At 42.2% G+C, this 26,516-nt stretch overlaps 1 protein-coding gene across 5 annotated transcripts in view; it reads right to left on the minus strand.

Annotated features, from left to right (window-relative positions):
* The window catches only part of NKAIN2 (sodium/potassium transporting ATPase interacting 2), a 633,537-nt gene that overhangs the window by 341,996 nt on the left and 265,025 nt on the right, over positions 1-26,516 (minus strand). For 4 of the 5 annotated variants that reach the window (XM_048491428.1, XM_048491412.1, XM_048491419.1 and 1 more), the window contains exon 2: positions 9,426-9,563. The exons of the other annotated variant lie outside the window; for it this stretch is intronic. In XM_048491428.1, coding sequence (XP_048347385.1) covers positions 9,426-9,563 — 138 coding nt within the window. The remainder of the gene's footprint in view (positions 1-9,425; positions 9,564-26,516) is intronic. 5 annotated transcript variants of the gene reach the window in all.

The following is a 26,516-nucleotide window of genomic DNA, read 5'->3' on the forward strand; positions in this document are numbered from 1 at the left end:
AGAGACATGCACATGTTTTAAATAAGTAAATGCATAAGTTCTCTTCTCTGTTTTATCCTTACAAAATACCTCTGAGATAGATTAGCCTGAAAGTTACTGGACAAGGTCACCCAGCAAGCTTCCATAGCAGAGTTGGGATTTGAACCTGGGTCACCCATATACTAGTTCGACAGTCTTTCACTACACCATAAATAACGGCACTAGAATCAACTAGGTCGTAATTGCAACAGGGGTCAGGGAGGGTGGGACGGCACCAGCCGGGTTGGTAGGATCTGTTCAAGCCTGGGATCCCGGGAACCCCCCTGGCTTGCATCTCACTAAGAAAATTAGAGAGAGGGCCCTGGACGGGTATTTTACAGATGTTTTTTGGTGCTTGAAGGCCGAAGGTGACCTGGGGGTGATGGGCTCTAGTAAGGAGAAAAAACGGTGTGGCAAGGACAGCGCAGACCACACCTTCGATAACTGGCTTAGGGGTTTGGGGGAGTACCTTGCTTTAATCACTGCGGCTCACCCGGCCCGGGCCTGGCACTTAATGACTCACATGCAACTTCTGTAACATTATGGGGACTTAACTCCCTGATGCTAACATAGATATCTCAGAAGCTAAGCAGGGTTGGCCCTGGTTAGTCCTTGGAAAGGGTGATGACCAGGGAAGTCCAGGGGTCCTATGAAGATGTAGGGAATGGAAAACCACCTCTGTTCATTTCTTCCCTTGAAAATTCTGTTGCATTGCCAGAAGTCAAATGCGACTTAATGGCATCCCCACCAACAACCCAATGTGTTTTTAAAAATGATGTCAGATTTTTCTGCAAATACCCAGGTTTTCTTAGGTTTGTAGGAATATCTGGTTGATCTATTCATGGCTGTAGTTTCTGGAGTATCCTCAGGTAGGGACATATTTAAAATTAGAGATACTGATGAGTGTGGGACTTGCAAGGGTGGCATCTACTCCCCCTTCCACTAGTTCCTCTTTCCCTTTCCTGAAAGCTGCCATAGCTTTTTTCCTTTACCTACTTTTTTTCCCACCCTCCAGACAATCTGCTTTTATCAGCTACTGCTGCCTTTAGCTTTACTGATTTAACTCCTCTACCTGGCAAAACTACAGACCAGCTGCACAGTGCAGGCTGCTGGGTTGGATCCAGTCATGTAGTGGGGAATGCGCAAGGACTTTTAGGGAGCACCTCATTTCCCCATATATCCCCTTCCCAACAATATTCCCATTATTCCCTCCTCCTGGCAACAGCCATATTCTCACATTTTCCTGTTTCCTTCTCCCCTTCTCGTCCACCATCCAAACCACTTTTTATTTAAACCCCCTTTCTACTATATATATTATTGCATTTATATATTACTATATATATGTATTACTATATATATTATTTTATACCTTTCTCCGTGGTGGGGACCCAAAGCAAATTACATCATTCTTCTCTCCTCCATTTTAGGGCAAGAGAGAAATACTGGTCCAACGTTACCCAATGAGTTTCCACACAAGGGTAATGATTTGAACTGTTCAACAGCAACAGTCTCTTGGATCCTAGTCTAAAACTCTATCCAATTCTGGCCTGTGTGTGGTGGTTGCTGTTGATCCAGCCCTGGGCTGACCCTGGGTGAATCATACAAGTCATGTGATAACAAGTTATCTAGTGGTTGCAGTTATGCCTGATCACATTTCTTCCTCTTGGAATGAACTGGCAATTATAGGCCAGGTAGACTGCCTCTTTCCAGTGGCGTAGCACCCAGGGGCAGGGGGGGGCGTCTTCCACTGGGCACGCGCTAGTGAGGGAGCAGTGCAGGGGCATTTCAGGGTGTTTCATGGGCATTGTGGGGTGGGGGGCAGGCAAGGGCATGGAGGGGCGCTGGGCAGACACGTGCCCTTGGCACAGTTCCCCCTCACTACAGCTTTGCCTTTTCCTCCATCCTTTAGTCGTGGAATGACAGCAGGCCTGGGAAGGGGTGCCTTTCCATGCTGCTTTTCACTCTTTGGAAAGGGTCCTGTCCACTCATTCTGTCTTTTATAGCCAGAAACCATGGCTTGAAGACTAGCGATCATGTGTTATCTAGTTATCTAGCTATCTAGCATCAGGACTTTGTTAAAATGATATTTTTTCTATCATTTTGACGTATAACCCGCCCATTTATTGGGGAGGGTAAATTTCAGATCTTTCATCAAACCTGGGAATTTTCTCAGGATTTGTAGAAAGATCTGTCATGTCTGCTTATGGCTCCAATATCTGGATTTAAGTATCCCCAGATTTGCCATTAAGAATTGTATGTAGTGATGATTATGAACTAAGAAGCCCCTCTTTCCATTTGGCATCCATAGGAGGGCAGAAAGGTTTCAAATAAAGTATTTATCACACCTTGGGTTTTGGACATTTTTCTTTTCTCATGTTCCTATGTGCAGTGAAAATAATAGTTTGTGAGTGCTACCTTCCTCTTATTTACTTATACACCCATCAATATATATGAAAGGTGATATTCAAAAGTCATAAGAACATAAGAACAAGCCAGCTGGATCAGACCAAAGTCCATCTAGTCCAGCTCTCTGCTACTCGCAGTGGCCCACCAGGTGCCTTTGGGAGCTCACATGTAGGATGTGAACGCAATGGCCTTCTGCGGCTGTTGCTCCCGATCACCTGGTCTGCTAAGGCATTTGCAATCTCAGATCAAAGAGGATCAAGATTGGTAGCCATAAATCGACTTCTCCTTCATAAATCTGTCCAAGCCCCTTTTAAAACTATCCAGGTTAGTGGCCATCACCACCTCCTGTGGCAGCATATTCCAAACACCAAACACACGTTGCGTGAAGAAGTGTTTCCTTTTATTAGTCCTAATTCTTCCCCCCAGCATTTTCAATGGATGCCCCCTGGTTCTAGTATTGTGAGAAAGAGAGAAAAAATTCTCTCTGTCAACATCTTCTACGCCATGCATAATTTTATAGACTTCAATCATATCCCCCCTCAGCCGCCTCCTCTCCAAACTATAGAGTCCCAAACGCTGCAGCCTCTCCTCATAGGGAAGGTGCTCCAGTCCCTCAATCATCCTTGTTGCCCTTCTCTGCACTTTTTCTATCTCCTCAATATCCTTTTTGAGATGCGGCGACCAGAACTGGACACAGTACTCCAAGTGCGGTCGCACCACTGCTTTATATAAGGGCATGACGATCTTTGCAGTTTTATTATCAATTCCTTTTCTAATGATCCCCAGCATAGAGTTTGCCTTTTTTACAGCTGCCATGCATTGAGTTGACATTCCCATGGAACTATCAACTAAGACGTCTAAATCCCTTTCCTGGTCTGTGACTGATAGCACTGACCCCTGTAGCGTGTATGTGAAGTTTGGATTTTTTGGCCCTATGTGCATCACTTTGCATTTTGCTACATTGAACTGCATTTGCCATTTCTGAGCCCACTCACCTAATTTATCAAGGTCCGCTTTGGAGCTCTTTCGAATCCTTTGTGGTTCTCACCACCCTACATAATTTGGTATCATCTGCAAACCTGGCCACCACGCTACCCACCCCTACTTCCAGGTCATTTATGAATAGGTTAAAGAGCACTGGTCTCAAAACGGATCTTTGGGGGACACCACTCCCCACATCTCTCCATTGTGAGAATTTCCCATTTACACCCATCCTTTGCTTCCTGTTTCTCAACCAGTTTTTAATCCATAGGAGGACTTCCCCTCTTATTCCTTGGTTGCTGAGTTTTCTCAATAGTCTCTGGTGAGGAACTTTGTCAAAAACCTTTTGGAAATCCAAGTAGACAATGTCCACTGGTTCCCCTCATCCACATGTCTGTTTACACCCTCAAAGAACTCTAGCAAGTTTGTAAGACAGGATTTGCCTCTGCAAAAGCCATGCTGACTCTTTCTCAGCAGGTCTTGCTTTTCTACATGTTTTATAATTTTATCTTTAATGATAGATTCTACTAATTTACCAGGAACAGATGTCAAACTGACTGGCCTGTAATTTCCCAGGTCCCCCCTAGATCCTTTCTTAAAGATTGGTGTGACATTGGCCATCTTCCAGTCTTCAGGGATGGAGCCTGATTTCAGGGATAAGTTGCATATTAAAGTGAGAAGATCAGCAATTTCATGCTTGAGCTCTTTAAGAACTCTTGGGTGAATGCAATCTGGGCCAGGGGATTTGGTAACATTTAGTTTATCAATGGCTGCCAGAACTTCTTCCTTGTCTACCACTATCTTCGCTAGTTCCTCGGATTTGCCTCCTAAGAAGCTTGGTTCAGGTGCAGGAATGTTCCTCACCTCCTCTTGGGTGAAGACAGATGCAAAGAATTCATTCAGCTTCTCTGCAATCTCCCTGCCATCTTTTAGCACACCGTTTGTTCCTTTGTCATCTAACGGGCTTACCGCTTCCCTTGCTGGCTTCCTGCTTTTGATGTACTTGAAGAACTGTTTGTTGCTGGTCTTGATGTTCACAGCCATGCGTTCCTCATAATCCTTTTTTGCCTCCCTTACAGTTAACTTGCTTCTCTTTTGCCACCATTTGTGTTCCCTCTCATATTCTTCATCAGCCAAACTGGACTTCCATTTTCTAAAAGACATTTTCTTTTTTCTGATAACTTCCTCAACCTCTCTTGTTAACCATGGTGGCTTTCTTTTGGACTGGGTGCTGCCTTTTCTAACCTGTGGAACACATTCCAGCTGAGCTTTTATTACTGTGTTTTTAAATAACCTCCAGGCATCCTGGACAGTTTTGACTCTCTTGATTTTCCCTTTCAGCTTCCTGCGCACTATCCCCCTCATCTTTGAGAAATTTCCCTTTCTGAAGGCGAATGTAACTACATTAGTAGTTGCCACTTGTTCGCGTGCTGAGATACTGAATCTGACAGCATTGTGGTCGCTGTTCCCTATCGGCTCAACAACACTGACTTCCTGCACCAGGTCCTGGGTACCACATAGAATTACCTCTCCCCTGGTTGGTTCCACAACCATCTGCTCTAAGCCACAGTCATTTAGCATATCCAGGAATGCTCTCTCCTTACTATGACCTGAACATGCATTTTTCCAGTTTATATGGGGATAGTTAAAATCACCCATTACCACTACATTTTTGTTTTTGTTGGCCTCCCTAATTTCTTTTTCCATTTTTTTTCTTTTTCCATCTTTTTCCATCTCAGAATCCTATCCATACATAAGTATTATTAATAATGTGAAGCCAATAATTTATGAATTATTAGACTTCCATGGGATAGCAAAATGTACTTTACTACCACTTAAATCAATGGTACTAACTAAATTTTAGTAGGAATGACTCTCTTTTTTATTCCACCCTCAGATGTCAATTAATTATGGAAATTAACCACATTTATAAACATCGCAGTGCAAAAATCTGGTTTGTGCGAAGTATTCACTAAAAGATTAATGAATGTTTAAACATTAATTGACAGGTATGAATGGAAAAAAACAGAAATTTATATTATTCAGTGAATAGTTGAATTGATTTCCCGTTTGAAAGGCAACAAGTCAAATATAATTAAGAAATACTAAGAAACTACCCCACACAACACAATCTTAAAATATTTTCTTGGAAGCCAGCCTTGGCTGTCTCAGAGAAGCAAGTGTGCTGAAGACTACCGTATAAACTGGCGTACAAGACGACTGGGGGTATAAGACCCCCCCCCACTTTTCCAGTTAAAATATAGATTTCGGCACATACTCGCCATATAAGACTACCCCGTGGCAGAGGCAGCGGCGACACCCTGTGTGGCCTCAGCCTCAGGAGAGGCAGGCTGATCGTCGCAGGGGCGGGACAGAGCCCCGGCGGCAGCGGCACCCCGGATGGCCTTCCTTGGCCTCGGCGGAGGCTGGCTGATTGTCCTGGGGGTGGGACAGAGCAGAAGCGGCGGCACCCCAGGCGGTCTTCCTTGGCCTCGGCGGAGGCCGACCGATCGTCGCGGGGGCGGGACAGAGCAGCGGCGGCACCCCAGGTGGCCTTCCTTGGCCTCAGTGGAGGCCGGCCGATTGTTGCGGGGACGGGACACGGACGTTTCCACGGAGGCTGCCTGGCTGGCTGGGGAAGAGGGGAGATGTCCCCTCTTCCCCATCCAGCCAGGCAGCCTCCGTTAACGAGGTGCCCCCAGCCTGCAGTCCTCGTATGGAAGCTGCTAGCTGGAGCTCCTCTCTTGCACGGAGGCTGCCTGGCTGGCTGGGGAAGAGGGAGATCTCCCAGCCAGTTCTTCCGGCTCTGAATTTCTTAAAGGGGCAATTCCCAAAGATTGCTTAAAGGGGAAACTTTCCCCTTTAAGCAGTCTTTGGGGAATTGCCCTTTTAAGAAAATCATAGACAGAGGCTCAGGGTGACTGCCTGAAGGGCAACCTGGAGCCAGCCTGAGCCGAGGGGGATGTGTGGGGCTGGTGGCGGTGGCGGCGGCGGGCAGGCGGGCAAGAGCCGCACAGCAAGCAGGAAAGAGCCTTGGGCTAGGCGGTGGCAAGTCCGAGCAGGGGGTGGGGGGTGCCCAGCCTATAAGACGACCCCCGGCTTTTGTTAAGATTTTCCTGCGTTAAAAAGTCGTCTTATAGGCCGGTATATGCGGTATATTCTACATCTTAAATATGGCATGTGTGTGTATACACACCCACACATTTGTATTTTAAACAGTCTTTTAACATTTGAAATATGTTAGTGTTTGTGATGTTTTAATGCTCACTATCTTGGTTATCCTATGTTGAGTGGAAAACCCATACAGAAATGTTTTAAACAAATAAACTTGCATTTCCATTCTACAAATATATATAATCTTCTGAAACTTAAATACAGTTTGTATGGCAGCAACAGCAGCAAAATACCATCTTATGGTTTGCAAGTAGAATATTAAGGTAATTTGACAGTCAGTCTCTAACTGAAGACTGTGGATTTGTTCGCTGACTTTTTGTATCTAAGAAGCTTGAAAGGTCTTTAACTAAAAGGTACTTGAAGTATTAATGCTTTCTTAGTCTCAATTCAGATAATAGTATTCAGGTAATATCATAAAGAGGTTCTGCTTCTATAGAACCAAACCTGTTGGTTTGAAGGAAAGCAGCTTTGTACCAGTGAGGAAATTCTAGGGTCTTTAGTGCTCAGACATGCCCAGCAAAGGAGACCAGCACCAGTAGATCTGTTCTGATGCCTGTAATATGAGTGTGGTCTGTTCTCATGGGAAAATTCTGCTGGAAGCTCCTCCCCCTAAATACTCAGGGCTATACAGAGGTGTAGCTGGCCATACTGTGCCCGGTACACACTCTGCGGTGCCCCAACCCCCCCAAAAAACACTTACCTTAGTTCAGCCTGAAAATGCAGGCTGGAAAAAGCAGCCTGTTCACTTGAGGCTGAAAATAGCCTGGTGAGAACTACACTTCCCAGGTGAGCTTGGGGCTCACTTTTCCAGTCTGCACTTTCAGGCTGAACTAAGGTAAGTGTGGGGGGTGGGGGATGGGGGAGTCACAGGGGTGCTACAGGGGGGAGGGGGTGATTTTCTGCCGCCCCAGGCATGTGCCTGGTGCAATGCACATACCCCACCCCCTGGTAGCTCCACCTCTGGAGCTATAGAGAGCTAGCAGTATTGGTGCTGTAACAAACACTGTAAAAACTAAGTACTCATTTTCTTTTGCCACCACTTTATTTTCCTCCCAGTTGCATTCTCCCCACTTCTTTCAAGGGCATGTTGAAGGTTACTAGGCAACCCCTAGCATGGAGGCTAAGATGTCTTTATGGAACATCACAAGAGATCCCTATTATTTTATTTTAAAAATAATTTTATGTTTTTCCACACTTTTTAAAAGTGTTTAATTTTTTTCTGCAGATCTGGGAGTTGTCCCAGGTTTGTAGAAATATTTTTCTTTGTGAATACATGGCTGCAACCTACATATTTAAGTATCGACAGGTGACACCAGATTGACTATTAAATACTGATAAAAATTTTGGGGTTTTTATAAAGCCACTATTCACACACACACACACACACACACACACACACACACACACACACACACGGAATTCTCTTTCATTACCCTGCTTATAAGGAGAACACCTATGGATGCAAACAAGATCATTGCAGGCCAGTTCAAGCATGTGTACCGCGTGCCTAGGCAGAGGCTGCGGGTGGCTCGTGCCCACTAGCAGCAAGGGGAGTTCATCCAGAGGTCAGTGCCCAGAAAGCTCCCACTATCTTGCTTTCTCCAGGTGTTGGTTTTCCCCCCATGTATCAGGCTGGAGGAAAGGTATTACTGGGGCACAGCAGACATGCTGCCCTTTGTCAGATCCATCCCCTGTACTGTGCCTCTGTTTCCTTCAGCCAGTATACCAATAAAAAGGCTGTTTTTTAAAAAAAATTCAGCACAAGATTATTGTCTGTGTTGTCTTTCCACACCCTTGATCTCATTTTCCCCTCCTCAGGTGGCAATGCTTGTTATCTGTGAATCACCTGCCACACAGTTCATTGATCTGTGCTTTATACAGTACAACGTGCTATATATTTAATATAAAAGGAGATTGCTTGTAAAAATGAAGTGTAGACCCTAAACATCACTCTTTTGTTGTTTCATGGAGTTTGTTCTGCAAGGAGGAATAAAATGTAAAGGAAACCATAAAAGAATTCCACAAGGTTAGCTTGACTTGTTGAGCAGGGAACAAGAATCACAGAATTTGTTAACAGCATAAGAAGAACCTTGGTGGATCAGGCCTGTGGTCTATCTAGATCACATCCTGTCTCAACCTGAAAAAAATTGACCTGACTTCGGTGTCAGCATCCGTTTCCACTGAATCAACAGGACTAGTGTCCCCAATTTACATCCCATTCTCTCTCGCTGTCATGATGTACTGAAGTCAGGTGCTACTTAGATTAATGGTTATTGATTTTGGGTAGAAGGGACAAGGGAGCCAAACAGTGCTTTTATTACTACTACCATCTAGCTCTCTATGTAAAAGAACACAAACAATTAAAATGTTCAAACTTCCAGTAAACTTTATATATGACTACATGACATTTAAATCTTTAACGCCTCCATTTTACACATGTAATTTCAAGCACATTTTAAATACTTTGCTATATTTACTGATGGAAAGTGCCCTCAAGTTGCAGTTGAGTTATGTTGATCCAGTAGAGTTTTCAAAGCAAGAGACAAAGAGAGGTGAGTTGCCGCTGTTTGCCTCTGCCCAGCAACCCTGGACTTCTGCAGTGGTCTCATCCAAACACTAAACATGGCCAACCCTGCTCAGGTTCCAAAGTATGATCAGATCAGGCTAGTCTGGACCATCCAGGTCAGGGCTTGCTATATTTACTGGAGTGGTTTTTTTTAAATTATATACTTCATTCCTCCCCCCCCCCAAAAAAAATCCATCTGTAGACTTGTCCATCTTGTTGTTGTTGTTTTTTAAAACCCATACACGCAATTAGAAGAAGAATATGTGTTAATGGTACTTACTCCTGTTATGTAGCGAGGTCTATACTGGATGGTTCCAAATAAGCCAAGTATGACTATAATTATGTGTACAAAATTTGCCAGGATTGGTGCCCACTGATAACCAAGGAAATCAAATATCTGTCTCTCCAGCACACACACCTAGAATTAAACAGCAACAAAGGTTTCATTAGAACAGCTCAAAGGGGAAAAAAACCTGAAAACAGAATTTGAAAGACATTCTCTCTCCAAAACAAGTCTAGAAACTTGTCTGCAGTATATAAGTAGAACCGGAAACAAAAGCTAACTTCCAAACAGAATGACATTGCAACAGTTCACTCTTGCTTCCCTGAAAAGAGCATTTTAATGACAGTCCAATGAGTTACATTCAATTAACTAAAATATTCATGTGGGTAATTCTCCTTAGCTATGAGTACCCCATGCAAAGTGAAGCAGTGGGAGCACTTATTATCACTTTGTCACAAATTGCTTCTAGGGGTTCTACATCAGGGATGCCTGATTAGTTTAGAAGTTCAAGGGAAGCTGAAGCCACTTATGTCCATCACATATCATGTCCTGATTGTTCAGTCTTCCTTTCTGCTATCTTCTACTTTAGATGCATTCCTTAGCAAGTTACCAAGGTTACGTAGCAAAGTCTTAACAGAGCGGCAGGTGAATAAAATATGGAGAGGGAGACAGTGGTTTTATACATCAAACAAATATATATGCAAATTGAATCATTTTCAGGACCCATTCTTAAAATGTGTAGGAAAGTATAAATAAAGGAGTATGTTTCTGAAACAAGAGATCAGATCAAAGAATAGGACACACAAAAAAATCAACATTGGAACAAGACTTCAATGCACATACCATGTGAATGGACAGTTGAGCCCCAGCATGCTCTGCACTATTGAAAGAGATACTTCAGCACAGATGCCCCTCACAGTCTCACCGGAAGACTCTTATGCTTCTGCTACTATTACAGTTGCTTGTACATTCTGGCCTGCAGAGATTTCTGAAAGACCTCTGGCTAGATTTTGACTTCATACTTTATGATTCGATTGATTACTACACAAGACTTTTCAACAGTTTGCCAGGCCATTTTGCATACATTAAAACAAAATAAGGGAACACATTTAACACTATCACTTCCTTCACAGACACTTCTCTCCAAAACAGTAACAACTCTCTATTTGCATCTCCCTGCATCTCTTCCAATCTGCTTCTCTCCATTTGCATCTCCCTGCATATCCTCCAATCTGCATCTGAGTCACAGTCTGTCCCTAGATCACTCTCTTACACACCCAAATATCCTTGTGTTCTGAATCAGTAGTTTAGCATTCATGGCTCATTAGAACAACCTGGGGGTCAGGACCCCTTTGGGGGTCGAACGACCCTTTCACCAGGGGTCGTCTAAGACTCTCTGCATTAGTGTTCTCCATCTGTAAAATGGATAAATGTTAGGGTTGGGGGTCACCACAACATAAGGAACTGTATTAAAGGGTTGTGGCATTAGGAAGGTTGAGAACCACTGCATTAGAACAATCCCTGATATATAAGCTACATTCAGTTCTGATCCAAGACTATTGAAAGGTCTCAAAAATAAAACTCTAGATTTTATGTTCACGCTCCCCGCTATATAATAAGACAGAGGATGGGAGTGTTTTAAAACTAATGGATTTAGTATGGTTTAAATTTTCTTGGACATATGGTGCCAGATTCAAATGCGTAAAGTATTAGTGTCGTGTTAACAGGTATAGGAAAATGCATTGTACATAGTGAGGTCAAATGGTCATTAAATACAAGAATTATTGTTTATGGCATTTCTGTGTGCATCTCCAATATGTATGAGATAAACACAGAAGATATTTACAACAATTGGTGATAATGACACACACTTCCTTACCTAAGTTAATGCCTTCAACAGGAGAGGAAATCATTATTTGAACAGGGACTATCTATACCTGAGGGCCTTTCAGCAGTCACTATACTCTTTTATGGGTTGTAGTGCAACAGACCAATATAGCTACCTTTTTAAAGAAGTTGTTATCAAGAAACTGAGGAAGCTGAAATATAATGAAAGGGAAGAAATGCCTGTTTCAGGAACATGGTGCTCAAGCTAAATCATAATTCAGTAGATGAGGCAAAAGCAGAAGGCCAAGTTCAATATGGGCAATATGTAACTTGAGATGTAAACTCTGAATGATGCAGAAATAAGGAACACATAGGGCACAAGCATAATCAAAGCAGGTACTCTAGTAAATGGGAAAGTTGGAACACTTCTAGGAAATTTCCTTCTTTGCCAACTGGAAGTGGGAGGAAATGTTATCAGGAATATGCTAGGAGCTGCAACTGCAAAGGAGGTTAACTGGTAGTTCTGGTACTTAATAAGGTCTTGAGAAAAGTTTACTATAGAATCAATTACTGTCACAGACTAGTCACAGGAACTATCCAGCAACACTGGCAGAATGATTAAATGAGAACAGCCCAATTACCTAAACGTTTTGTGCAGGAAATTATGTCGAGGGCACAATGTGTCTTGAATTTGGTCAGGGCAATGGGTGAAAACAGCAAATGAATATAGTATTGTACTCTTTTTACCTTCCTTGCCTCTTAGGATAACTACTTGTGCCTCAGCTGGAAAATTCATGCTAATCCCTAGGCTATGTGTTTCCTATTAACTTGACTGTTACTATAACACTGCTGCCCCCTGCTTCCCAGTATATACCTCAAGGTTAGATGGGCAAGCCTGATAAACAGCAACAAGTTTTATATCAACATAGTCTATAATTTTGGAAGCTTGTTTGAGCTATATGTCTATCTGTTCTGGCTGGCACATTGTAACAAGATTTAGATCAATCTATTATAAAAACAACATCTTGGAAAAACCAGCCATGAGGAAACTACTCTCTGTGTTAGATGTTCAATATTGCTTATTTTTAATTTCCATGCTACAGGGCTTGTTATATGCAATATCACCTTTGAAATGTTGTTCTGCAAAGAACTAGGAGTTTCTATACCACATTTGATTTCCTATTCATTAACAATGGCAATAACAAATGAAGCACAAAGTTAATGAGACATGGTTACTATTTTACACACCCTACAAACTACAGATTGAATCAGCAAAAGACATTTCATATCACACATGACTACAAAAATGAGATTATATCAATACATTAACTTATTTTTATTCTTTGAGACATCATGCTTATATCACCAGATACATAACTGTGATATATTATTAGTCATGAAAAAACTTAAAGGAAAGGAAATTAAAAACGTCCCAAAAAGGAAAAAATACATTAAAATTGGCAAATGTGTCATGAACATATGCAATATATCAGGGGACTTTTTCTGAAAAATAATATTTCACTTTGTGGGGTTTTTGTGTGTTTGTTCTAAATTAGACCAGCATATTGTCACAAAAATGGTTAATGCAGAAAGAAATATGGTAGGCAGAAATCAAAGATATTTAGGTTATGAGGTATCTCAAAATCTGCTATGCATTTCAGAACAATTTCCCAGTGGTTATTTGAGCAACACTCTTTGAAGGTACCACTACTAATGTGTAAGATCAACAGTGGCTCATACCCAAGCATTCACTGTTGTGGCCCTCACCTGATGGAAGGACAAGGCCAGAAAGGTTCCTACACTTTTATAATTTCACAGAATTCATAAAATAGAAGTGTTCAGGAGAACCTTTTTATAAAGGATTACAATGAGCTCCACACTAGACTGGTTGTTGTGGGTTTTCTGAGCTGTGTGGTTGTCATCTGGTAATTTTTGCTTCTAACATTTCATCTGCATCTATGGCTGGCATCTGAAGGAGACTCACAACAGCCAGTTGATTCTGGCTGTGAAATCTTTGACAAAGCCAAACTAGAATTTACATTCAACATGTTATTGTCATGGGGACATGCAACCAGATGGCAGCTGTGAGTTCCATGTGCAAATTCAATTCTGAAGTACTGAAAGGGCCAATTCAGTCTGGGATCATGGCATCGGAAGGGAAGAGATAAGAAGTCTCACATTGTTTTTCAGATCTTTCTCTCTCTGTATCTCAAGGAGCAAAGTACATGGATGAAAGTGATTACTTTGGACAAGGTACCTTACCAAAGATTCTTGAGCAAGCTTAGCTATCATGAGGTAAGAAGAAGAAATGCTTAGATTTATATCCCGCCTTTCTCTTACAGTCTCCTTTCCCTTCCCCTACCCCAGAACAAACACCCTGTGAGGTGGGTTGAGCTGAGAGAGCTTCGAAGAACTGAGACCAGCCCAAGGTCACCCAGCTGGCAAGTGTTGGAGTGCACAAGCTAATCTGGTTCACCAAATAAGCTTCCACAGCTCAAGTGGCAGAGTGGGGAATCAAATATGGTTCTCCAGATTAGAGTGCACCTGCTCTTAACCAGTACACCATGCTGGCACATCTATATAAGTAGTATAAATCAGTTCATGCAAAACAATGAGCCACCGATTTTCTTGCTTGTTTGGATTAATATCCAGTTTTTCACTTCATGCTGTCTACTTGCTTATAGGACATGGTATACCTTTCATGCAAATTCTATACAAATTTATAATTATAAATAAATATGTTATAATTAATTTGCATAAATATACTATAATCCATAAAATACTTAAAATATCTAAATTTAATGGAGAGCACTTCCCCCTGGTGTTTTATTTTTATGTTATTCCAGTCATATTTAAGTAGATGCTGAATGCATGATGTGAATTGTGGCTTAGTTAAACCACCACTTTAGCAATGCCCTAACTGTTTCATTTTGCCCTCAACTGCTCTATGCCTCCTTAATCATTAAATTTAGTTATCAAACCAGCTGCTAATGCTTCTTTACTGATATGAGCATATATGGTTGCATGTTGTAATGCACTTCCAACAATTCAGATGAAGTGCCACTATTTATGAATTTCTGCATATCAAAGATTCTGTGAATGTCAAATGAATGCACCCAATTCATCCTAAATATGAAGTGGAAAGGAAAAAAAAACATTTTTGACAAAATGGATAGTTAAATTTGCCACTTTTCTGATAATGTGAAATTAAGGTTGCTTCTTAATGGTCTAAATCAAAACTGTGTACTAGATGTGGCAAAATTCTGTTTTGCAGTTTGTTGTCAAAGACTTATGACAGGCAACAGAAAATAGTTCTTATGACAGGCAACAGGAAATAGTTCTTTACTCAAATTACATTACGGATTTCACTGCTAGTGGACTTAGTGAAGGCAATGACCTAAATAGGTTAAAAAAGGGCTTTGACAGATTCATGAACTGTAGATCCGTCAATGGCTACTAGACATGTCAGTACAGCGAACCTCTATATACCAAGGCAGCAAACCTCAAAAGACAAGTGCTATGGTACACCATCAGAGGTGGTCCCACTCTTTATGCCCTGCTTGTTGATCCTCCAGGGTAGTTGGTGATTATCCACCGAATGAAGGAGGATGTTGGACTAGATGGACTACTCGATTATAAAATTGAAGAAATAATGCAACTGTATGGTACATACAGTAAACTGTTGCTCTAACTGTTCATAGGTGGTTTAGGTAGTTTTCATTGCTGTGTTTGCTGTACAAAGTATACTTTCTTACAGTTTCTGTAATTCTACATCCAGTTTTGTTTCTTTGTTTTAAGTATTATGTTATTTTATTGCATGTATATTTTACTGTTTAGTGCACTACTGTACTTTGTAATCCCATTTTAGTGCACTGTTGACTATATGTATGTTGCTGAAATTGCATTGTTTTAGTTGTATAATTGAACCTCAAAGATGGATTATAAAGTAAATGCTGATGAGTGACTCAGGTGGTCTCTTCTGGACCCACCCATTTTCAAACTGGTCAAGTGAACTGTTTAAGTGAGTACAGAAACAGTTTAAGTGAGTCAAGTGGGTGATGTCCACGTCATTCAACCACACAGTAGTTTGATGATTATACTTGCCTGTAGCCAAGTAACTCTGGTAGGAGTCACCTCAATTCAACTACAAGCTTTCTGAATGACTGTGGCTCACTCAGCAACAAACCAGCAGAGAAGCTTAAACAGGCCCTTCAAGCCTCACCTGGCTGCAGCAGTATAAAAGCTTTGTTAGCCAGCATGATTAACCAGCAGCCTTTTCCCTCTAGAAACAGTTAACAAAGGCCATTTATGCATCTACCATTTACCATGGGGTTGATAAGCACTTGATCCTCAATCTTTGCTTTGTGTTTTTTTCTATTTATATGATCCTTTGTTTCCCTGCATTTTCTGGTTCCCACTACTGCTGTAGTTACCATCTCCAAATTGCCCCATGTGGACTGATCCACCATTTTACCCTTTGCACCATAGGAAACAGACCCGCCTGCACTGCATGGCTTATTAAACTAACAAAATTAGAAAGATTAGCACCAGAGGAGACAGAAAAGGAAGGGGCAGTCTGAACAGTCTACAGGCAAACAAATGGCAATAAAGTCAAAGATAATTATAGTGTGTGTCTCCTTTCTTAACAAGGGGAATTACAAAGAAGGGAGCATTTTTAAGTGATGCTGAGCCAAGCATAGACTGATGTCAAATTCCCACTATTGCCACAGTTTCTAATTAAAGCAGAAAATACTAGCAGAAATAATTTATTTAATTCACCTTTAATTTCAATGATTTTCAATTCAAGTATTAGTAATATCCCTGACATTTAAGGACCATTGATCCATACTGAAAGACTGTTTTGCAAAATTCCAGTCTGAATAAAATAAAAAAAATAGAGCATGCATGGGAGGAAGGTGAGCAGTGGAATAGAAGGAACTGTTGTGGGGGGGGGAGGGGGGAGGTAGAACGAAAAAAGTTGGGGAAGTCTTCCTACATGCTGGCCTCCTTCACTTTCCCTGCAAAGGGGGGGGGGAGTCAACAGAGCTCTCACAAAATGAGGCAATCACAGGTCTCAAAGGGAGGTCAGTGTCACAGAGGGGGAAATATGTGCGCAATCGAAAATAAACCTCAATGGGAGCGTAGGTTGAAAGCGAAGGAGAACACATAGGCATAAATTAAGGTGACCAAATTTTTCCTATTAAAAAGTGGGGCACAGCTAAGCACCAGCAGCCAGTTAACAGTGCCTTTTGGCACTGCGGGGCTCCCTCCGGTCCAGAGCCCCAGAAGGCACTGCGGCAGCCGCAGTGCCTTCTGGGGCGCTTCGCTGTTTCCTGACTGGGGAGCGCCGCCGCAAAAGGCAGTGTGCTCCTGCGGCCACGTGCGCACGGCCGCAGGAGCACATTGCCTAATCGGGACAATGGCATAAGCCCGGCGGGACGCGGGACACACTACACAAAAGCGTGAGTGTCCCGCGAAAATTGGGATGGCTGGTCGCCTTAGCATAAATAGCCACAGATTTATTCAAATGGATCTTGGCAGACTCATTTGCAAAGATATCTCATTTGCATAAACATTTCCTAGCTTGAAATATATTTAAAAATCAGATTTGCGTGCTATAAATTAGTGGTGTGTGTGTGTGTGTGTGTGTGTGTGTGTGTGTGTGTGTGTGTGTGTGTGTGTGTGTGTGTGTGTGTGTGTGTGTGTGTGTGTGTGTGTGAAATGCCATCAAGCTGCTTTCATCTTATGGTGACCCAATGAATTACCATCCTTTAAAGTGTCCTATTGTTAATGACTTCAAGTCTTGCTAAATTCTGTGGCTTCCTTAAGTCAATCCATCTCAAGTTGTGTTTTCTTCTGTTCCTGCTGCCTTCATTTTTTCCAAGCATTATTGTCTTTTCCAAGGATGCCTGTCTTCTCACAGTATGACCAAAGTATGATAGTCTCAGTTTAATTATTTTTACTTCTAGGGAGATATCAAGCTTGATGTGATCAAAAGCCCACTGATTTGTCTATTTGGCAGTCCATGGGATCTGTAAAACTCTCCTCCAATTCCACATGAATCAACTTTCTTCCTGCCAGGTTTCTTCACTATCCAACTTTCACACTTATACTTAGTAGTGGGAAATACTATGGCATGAACTGACTTGATCTCCATTGCCAGTCACCAGTGGCATAGAGCTCATGGGGCAGGGGGGCGATCCCCTGGGTGGAGCCACAGCAGGGGCATGGGAAGGCTGTGGAGGGGGCATGGTGGGAGCATTCTGGGGTGGGGCAGGGGCGGTGGCACTGCAGCAGGGGTGCAGGGTGCACTCATGCCCCAGGCAATTTCCCCTTGCTCCACCCCTGCCTGCAGTGGTGAGGCTATAATGGGGACATTCGGGTACATTTGACCCGGGTGCACTGCAGTTAAGTCACGTGGGGGTGCAAAATCACCGCCCACACCCCTCTCCCTTCCACCTTGGTCCTGCCCCATCCCAACAGACTGCTCCCGACAGAGCTGGCTGAAGGAGCAGTCTGTTGGGGACTGCTCCACCTCCAGCAGAGCCAGCTGAAAGAGCAGTCTGTTGGGGAGGGATCAGGCCAAGGAGGGAAGGAGGCCCAGCCCTGCCAGGCTGCCTGAGACCACCCCAGCACCAAAGGTAAGTGAGGTGTGGGGGAGGGGGCATGACCTGGCCTGGCAAAAGCTCTCCCTCCCTCCTCCCCAGCCTCAAAAGCCCAGCCGGGCCTGCAGGGGCCTGGCAAAATCCCTTTTCCCCCACCCCAAAAGCCCTGTGTAACGGACTTGCCCCACTCTGAAGGGCTGGTGTGAAGCAGGCCTGCTTAAAGAGGCCTGGGTGACAGTAACAGTAAGGCAGCAGGCCCTAATTTAAATAAAAGCAAGGTGATTGGTCAATGGAAGGCACTGTTGCCCCTGGCCAATGTAAGGGGGCGCTAAAATGCTGCTAGATAAAAAGAAAGACAGAGAGAGCCTGTCAGACAGTTCTTTGTTGGGAGTTCTGAAGAGAACAGCTGGTGTTGAGTTGAGAACAGAGTCTGTGGAGTGAAGTCTCAGCTCTGTCTCTGGTGTAAAGGAATTCTGGTCCAGCTCAGACAGCTGGCAAGATTCTAGTGACTCTCCTCAAGCGAAGGAAGCTTGTGAGGGGAAGGAAGGCACTGGCTTTTTGGTGCAGAGTGAAGTGCCGGCCAGAGGCTTGTCAGTACTGAACTGACCAGACCCAGGAGTCTGTCCTGCCCAGTTCAACACCAGTCTTGGGAAGCCCAGTCCAGTGGCAGTTTGGCCAGTTTGGGACAGTGGGAGAGGGAGGCTTGTATGCCAGAATCTCACAGGGCATAGACTGGGTGTGTGTTGATTCAGTGGGGTGAGGTACAGCAAAAGACTAGTGTCTGTCAGTAAAGGAGTTTGATATTTAAAGAAAAAACTTTTCTCTGAAGCTCTGTAATTTTTAAGTGAAAAGAACCTCTCTGAAATCATCAAGTGTTAGTATCTCTCTGAGCCATTTAAGAAGCCTTTCTTTTGTTTTTAAAATAAATTTCATTCGTTGTGTTCAAACTACCATTTGAGCCAGCCTGAGTTTGTGTGTGTAAGAGTGGGGAAGTGCCTGTCTGTGAGACTAGAATCCCAACCAGGTTGAGTTCCCTCCATTTTCATTTAGGGGCTCTGAAGTTTATTCCCCTCAGTCAAAGAGTGAATGTGAGGTGGGATCCCTTATATATTTGGCAGCCAGCAGCAGTTTTGGGATTCCTAGTTCCTACTCTTTTATGGTGGCAGCAGAGAATAAAAAAGGAAGATCCCTGAACACTAGCCTTGGGATATTTAGGGTGGCAAAGGAAACCCCACTGGCCAGTTTAAGTGGGAACCTTGATTGCAGGCCACTCGCCCCGTTACAATTGGTGGCTAGCAGTGGGATCATATCTCTCCCTCGCCTGGTAAATATAAGGCACCCCATTACACCCTGCCGCACCTGCAGAGGCCCGGCAGAGGCCCTCTTCCCTCCTCCCCCACCCCAAAACCCCAGCTGGGCCTGCAGGGGCCTGGCAGAAGCCCTCCCTCCCTCCTTCCCCACCCCAAAACCGCAGCCAGGCCTGCAGGGGCCCAAAAGAAGTCCTCCTCCCCCACCCTAAAAGCCCAGCCAGACCTGCAGGGGCCCGGCAGAAGCCCTCCTCCCTCCTCCCCTACCCCAAAAGCCCAGCCAGCCCTCCTCTGGGCAGTGCCAGCTCTCCAGCCCCCTCTCACCCCCAGCCAGCCTACTCTGCCCATGGATCACAGGATCCATGGGCAGACCCAGCTCTCCTTGCCCCCCCACCCCCACTTCCCAATCCCCTTTGAAATGACCTGGTGCAAAAAATATTGTTTGGTCATGGTGGGGGAGGGTGGTTGCCTATGGGGGGGGGCACAAAAATCAAATTCTGCCCCGGGCTCCATTCTTCCTAGCTACACCTCTGCCTGCCAGTCATGCATTCTTACACTTAGGAATCTTTTTTAACTGCTCCATGGCTGCCCCTCCAAGTCTCAATCTCCTGATTCCTTGGTTGCTGTCACCCTTTTGGTTGAAGATGAAGCCAAGGAACACTTTGCCTCAGATCACTGCGGTTACTTCACCTAAGACCAATGCAGTAACATTGAAAAGTCTAGCACCATGAAGGTGATGGCAGTTGTGTAGGTCCTTATCAACTAAATATCTGCTATCCATCCTGATCTGATACCAGTCAGCAGATATTTCATTCATTTAATTTGATTTATTGGACTTGTACACCGCTTTCCCGCGTAGGGCTCAGAGTGGCTAACAACCAACAGAAAACAATAACAGGCCAAATTATTTGAACAGCAAACAGCAAATATGAACAATAAATAAATATGAACAGCAACAACAACCCATAACCATAGTCCCAGCTATCAATCATCAAACATCACTAAACATAGCATACCAACAATATTAACATTCCTTAACGAAATAACAAATAGCAAAAACGAATTAGCACATAGCATAAAATATGACTGCATCATACACATAATAATAATAAGACATCAGAACAACAAAATATCAGCAATCATATAGCAACAGGCATGAGATAACAGAAAGACATAACACCACAACATAATACAACATCTCAATATTATAATATCGAAACAGCAAAAATATCCTCATTACATAATAACAACATAAGCACACAATCAAAGATGGCGACTTATCATTCAATTTCGGCATGAGCTAAGACTAAACATACTCAGTTCAGTGCCAATAATAACTTAAGGCTAACTAGTCCGAGACAGCATCTCCCCCCTCCCCCCACACCTAACTCTACCTACCCTGCCTACAGACTGCTAACAATATAAGAGTTTCTATCAATTAAGATATTAGCACTAACTAAAAATACAACTTAAAGACTAAATATCCTAATGGGACAAAAAAGTTTCATACAATTAATTTAATATTCTACGCTGACCCCCCCGTCTCATCACATCAGCACCCAAAGGACAAGTCTTCAGTGCTCCATGGAAATCTGTTGCCAAGTCTGCCACCACCATATCGCAGCCGGGCACACCCAGCTCTCGACTGCCAAGTAATATCCCCTGCACACCACACGAAAAGGAGCCCCTGCCACGGGTCCCTTGCGCACTGTAAGGAAGGGCCTTGCCACGAGCCCCACCACTCAACTGGGAGCCCCTGATATCAAAGGGGAAATGCTCTGTCACAGCTCTCACAGCCGATGACAAGAAAGCTTCGGTCAGGCAGTGATGATGTTGTTGTTGATTGAGGGGGGCCTCTGACACAACCCCCCCCCCTGCTTGGGCCATCCACAAAACCTGGAAGCATCTCCTAATCTGGCCCTTGGCCCAAAAGACTCCTGTCACTTGTTGGAATGCTGTTTCCAAGAGCAAAAGCACCCGCCACACAGCCAACGGCAAGGAAAGTCTCGGCCAGGAACTGGTGCTGTTGATGTTCCTGAGGGGGGGTCTCCACAACCAAACCCCCACACTCAAGCTGTCCATGAGTCTCAGGAGCACCTCCCAGCTCGGCCACTGGTCCGAAAAACCCACATCGTCCATCACAACGCCATCATCAAGAGCGAGAGTTAAGGCACCGCCCGATCACAAACAAATGCAAACGCCGAGTAAGTTGGTCCATACTATGAAATGGCATGGATGTCCCCAGAATGATCCTGAATGAGACAAAGGCAGTGGTGGGATTCAAATAATTTAACAACTGATTCCGGTGGTGGAATTCAAATAATTTAACAATTGAATGTTTAGAAGCACCATCTTAACAACCAGCTCTTCCTAAGCGGTGTGAACCTGCTGAATCCCACCACTGGACAAAGACATGCCATTGGCTGTATTGTCTATGTCTTATTATGAGTTGCTTCCTCTGACAAGACTATGATTTAATTCCTGCCTAACCAGGTTACCTACAAACTGGGAACGCAGAACTTGTAACCCAACTAACCTAAGTTAATCAGCCTATACAGCATGAAGTGCTGTGCAGTTTTTACAATTAACAAAACCAAAAGCTTCCTAGAGTCTCTGTAGAACCACTGGATATTGCTGATGACCACAAAATGAGATAGACAAGATGCAACCAAGTGTAGTACTATAGATATGTAACAGGAAAGAAAGGATTTGTTATTTTATCTCCATGTAACCCTCCCTTATAGTTAGTAAACTCATTTATATAAAAGCAACTGAGAATCTGTCTCTCCTGTTCTACTCTGCTAATTTATGTATAGAACTTACCTAATAGAATCTCACATTGCAGACCATTTCTTTCCACTGCCAGTTTTACATAAGAGAGGCTGGGGGAGACAAAGCAAAAGAAGCTTTCAGAAACTATCCCTTTAAAACTATCTTATGGAAAGTACTTGCTTTTATATAAGACTGTAGCACCTCTGGGGACAGGGGACCATCATACCTAGAGTCCACGGGGTCTTGAAATTACCAGTCCAGTCACTATTTCCTTGTGCAGCTTGCTTTATTCATCAATCCACGTACCTGCAGGGGTGGTTAACTTCACTCATCTCAGATTTACATTGTGTTACACAGGAGAAGAGCTACAATCAGCCAGACAGCCAACTTCATCCTCATTTTCCCCTCCTCCCTTTTTATAGCTCCAGCAACACAACTGGCTTATGAGCTAAGGTCTGCTCTACCCACTTCTCCTCTGTTCCCTTCACTTCACAGCAACACCCTGTCTTACAATACCTGGTCTCAAATAGCCACTGGTCTCCCATCCAAACTTACTCACAGCCTTTTGGGCTTGCCTGGGGAAAACTGCCAAAATTTCCCTATTGCTGAGGCTCTCTTGACTGTTCCTGGTCCCACTCTGCTCAATCAAGATGAGTGTTGCTGCTGAGCAAAGGGCTTGTCCTGGTCTGGCAGGCAGTTCAATGCTGGATAGTTGCCACAAAGTCACTATAAGATGGACTGCTGGCTTCATCCAATATACTGTAACCACCTATTTTTGTATTTCAAATGTCATTATCACTCATGATATGCTCATGCTTTCTCTTGTACGACATAAACAAGAACATATGAATAAATGCTTCATCACCAGGAACAGCCAACTAAGCCATAATAATACAATAACATAAGGCCTCTAACTAAGTTCACATATACATGATTGTAATGTCATGACTTGACAGCAAATACCACATTGCTTATGCAAAGCACCTATTTCAGTTATAGCCTAAGAGACAGCTAACATTTCATCTCACATCATATCAGCTACTTTTTAAAACCAAATTTTTATATTCGCTGAAATGCAAATGATAACAGATAGACAAATAGTCCTAATCCATCCATCCTTCCAACTACATCTCACAGAAAAATAATAAAAATAAGCAGAAGAAACCAGGAAACCAGTGTTGGGTACTGGTTAGAATGCCAGATTAGGATCTGGGAGACCCTGGTTTGTATTCTGACTCTGCCATGGATTTACTTTGGACCAGTAAGATTCTCCTAGCCTAACCTAGGGATTATTGTGAAGAGAAAATAAAAGAGGTGAAAACAATGTACACTGTGGGGACGGGCCAGAATGTCTATAAAATTTGTATTTAATCAAGAAATATGGATTCTGTTTAGAACCAAAGATCCTAAGAATCAAAATGGGAGCTTCTGTGTAAGTGACTAGAAGCCTGCATTTTTGCAGTAGGTCAAAAGGAATGTTACCAGCTTGCTGGTGACTATGCAGGCAAGCAAAGATAACATCTTTGAGATCTTGTCACCAAGGGCCAACATGACAGCAGAAATATGCATTTTATGACTTTGTTTTGTTAGAACTAGCTAAATCAATGTGATTAATTAAATTAGGAAAAAGTGTTTTTCTATTTATGTTGAATGAACACAGAAATGATAATGAGAGATTCACATGTATTTGTATTTCACTATAATTCTATTGTGTTGGAATCAATGTTTGTAAAATCTTTTAAATGTTTTAACATTTCAAACTGGGGAGTCAAAAGGGAAATTTTATGATCCTAAGGAATGCTGCATACCCTGAGGACATATCTCTCTCTGGGAGAAAACTAAGCAAAACAGGTTTTTCTTGGAGACAGCAGGCTAGTTTTATTGCAGTCCTTTGTATATGGGTAGAGAGCTAACAGCATGTAGCGTTTGAGTAACAGAAGGAATGTAACATGTAAAATAAGAGGCTGTCTTACTGTGACCAGGAGACAGCTCTATCCAATGAGATTTTTAAAGTACATGCTTGTAGCATGTGAAAGAGGTATGGATTATAATACGTGAAACTTAAGGGGATGAACTGTGTGACGTCTGTATTCTGTATCTATAAAGACTGGGGTCTTTCGTATGCTGGGTGTGACTCTCACTCAAGAGCACCCGGAAGGGGGCGTGTCTCTCACTCGAGAGCACCAAGGTGTGCCTCTCCCTCGGGAGAGTTCACCTTCTGTAACTTATCTAAATTCTGCTAAGTTAAAACTGTCTGTTTGTTTCTGATGTCAGATGTCTTTTGCTTTTATTTCTCTAACATATCTTCTGTTTCAAAACTGTTTTTTGGGTGTTTTCTAACTTAGTCTTAAAACTAATTCAGCTGTGTAGGACCAGAGACGCGGTCCTGGCCCCACAACACCTTACCTAACCTACAAATATATTTTGAAGCAGCTGGTATGGTATGGTTCAAAGAATGGATGCCGATGAAAAATAGGGAATTATTAAACTTAGAATGATACGATTTAATTTTTGGATGGCATGCCTATCTATGGCATAATAAATATATAGCTAACAAACATTTTGACAATCATTTTGTTAGACGTGCCATCAGAAAAATTGGGGAAAACTATAAAACAACAACATTAATCCAAACTCCAGGATGGGTCTCTCCCCACGAAGCAATTACACTACGACCAAATTCAGAAAATATAAAATACGTGAGGTACTCTGATATTTTGAAAGGTGAACGTAACGATCTAAAACTAAAAGAGAGATATGAAATACTAGTAAATGGGAAACAGTGTCAATGGTATCTATATTTTCAGCTGAAAGAGAAATACAATCATGACTCCAAGAAAGGATTCAACTTAGGAAAAGATCTATTATGGGACAGCTTATGTAAGGATGAGAAAGGTATGATAAAAAGAGTTTATAATTTATTGTTAACACAGAAAACTGAATCTGAAAGGATAAAGAAGAACATGATTATCTGGGCAGAATCTATTGGAAGGAATATTCAGTTAGAACATTGGGACCAAGTATGGAAAAATATATAAAATTCACAAAAAATACAAATCTTAGATAAAATGTAATAAAAATGTTTTACCAATGGCATTTATGTCCATCTAAACTGGCAAAAATGTACCCAAATACTTCTGATTTATTTTGGAGATGCCATAAGGAGAAAGGAAATTATGACCATATTTGGTGGGACTGTCATAAGATAAAACATTTCTGGAATTAAAATACACGAAAAAATTCAAGAAATATTGGGATACATATTTGAAATAAGGAAAGAAACCTTTTCATTAAACCTTTCAGATTCAGGAATAAAATCAGAACATAGAAAATTATTTTTATATGATTTCAGCAGCAAGGATATTAGTAGTGAAAAAATGGAAAAGTGAAGAATCTCCAGAAGTAACAGACTGGATGAACAAATTGATGGAATATCTTGGACATGATAAACTATCATCTATAATTAACCAAAAATCTATAAACAATTATATTCAAGACTGGGTCCCACTATTGAAATATATGAAAAAGGAGAAAAGTTGTACTGAGATTCTGAGTCTTTGTAAATATTGAATTTGGTTTAAAAATATTAGAAGATATCTTCAGGCTTTATTTTGTTATTTATGCAATGATAAGAATTTTAAATGGAATAATTAGGAATCAAGTAACAAAATTTATCTATGAATGAATGTACTGGGAAGAATACCAGTTAGTATTACAAGTAAAAATTCTAAGCAATATATGTAATTTAAGCAGTTTGATATAAGTAATATGAAGGAAACAAGATGTAAATTTGTTGATAGAAAAGTAAAAAAATTTTTTAACAATGATGAAATAAAAATTTTAAAAAGAGAACAATGTAAGCCTGTTTGGGTCTTCATTGAGAAGAAAATAAACAATAAACAAACAAAGGAGACCATGGGGGTGTAAACAGGAACAGGAGAAGGTACAATCATAGCAAATATCATGTAAAATCAGCTATCAAATGTGCTTCCTTTAAGAGGGGCTTTACATATGAAAATAAAGATCTCAGGTTATGCATCCTGCTGAAAGTGATTTCTTTTCCTGAACCTTAAATGCCATTCAAGAAGAGAGATAGGGTTTCCAATGTAGTTAAACAATTAACTCAACTACTCATATAGGTCCAACAAAGATGTTTCACTTAGTGAGTTGTGCCTGAATGTAGGCAGGAATGCTGCAAATTTCGCGACAAATGTGTTGTTGTTGCTGTTGTTGTTGTTGTTGTTATTATTTATTTATTTATTTATTTATTTATTTTATTTGATATACCGCCCCATCCCCGAAGGGCTCTGGGCAGTGTACAACATAAAACATCATTGAGCCCCTCGGGGATAAGGCGGCCTATAAGTCTAACAAAATAAAATTAAAATAAATACAGAAAACATCATAAATACATCATCACTAGGGGAGCGAATAAATAATTATAATTAATGTCCATCACTATAAAATTAGTCCCATTTAAAACAGCGGTTACTTCCTAACATAGGCATCCCACGAAAAACCCTTACTTAAACTTAAACTTAACCCTCCCAGAAAAGGAGGAGGGGAGACGGTGGGTC

The sequence above is a fragment of the Sphaerodactylus townsendi genome, linkage group LG01, assembly GCF_021028975.2.
Source record: "Sphaerodactylus townsendi isolate TG3544 linkage group LG01, MPM_Stown_v2.3, whole genome shotgun sequence".
Lineage (NCBI taxonomy): Eukaryota > Metazoa > Chordata > Lepidosauria > Squamata > Sphaerodactylidae > Sphaerodactylus > Sphaerodactylus townsendi.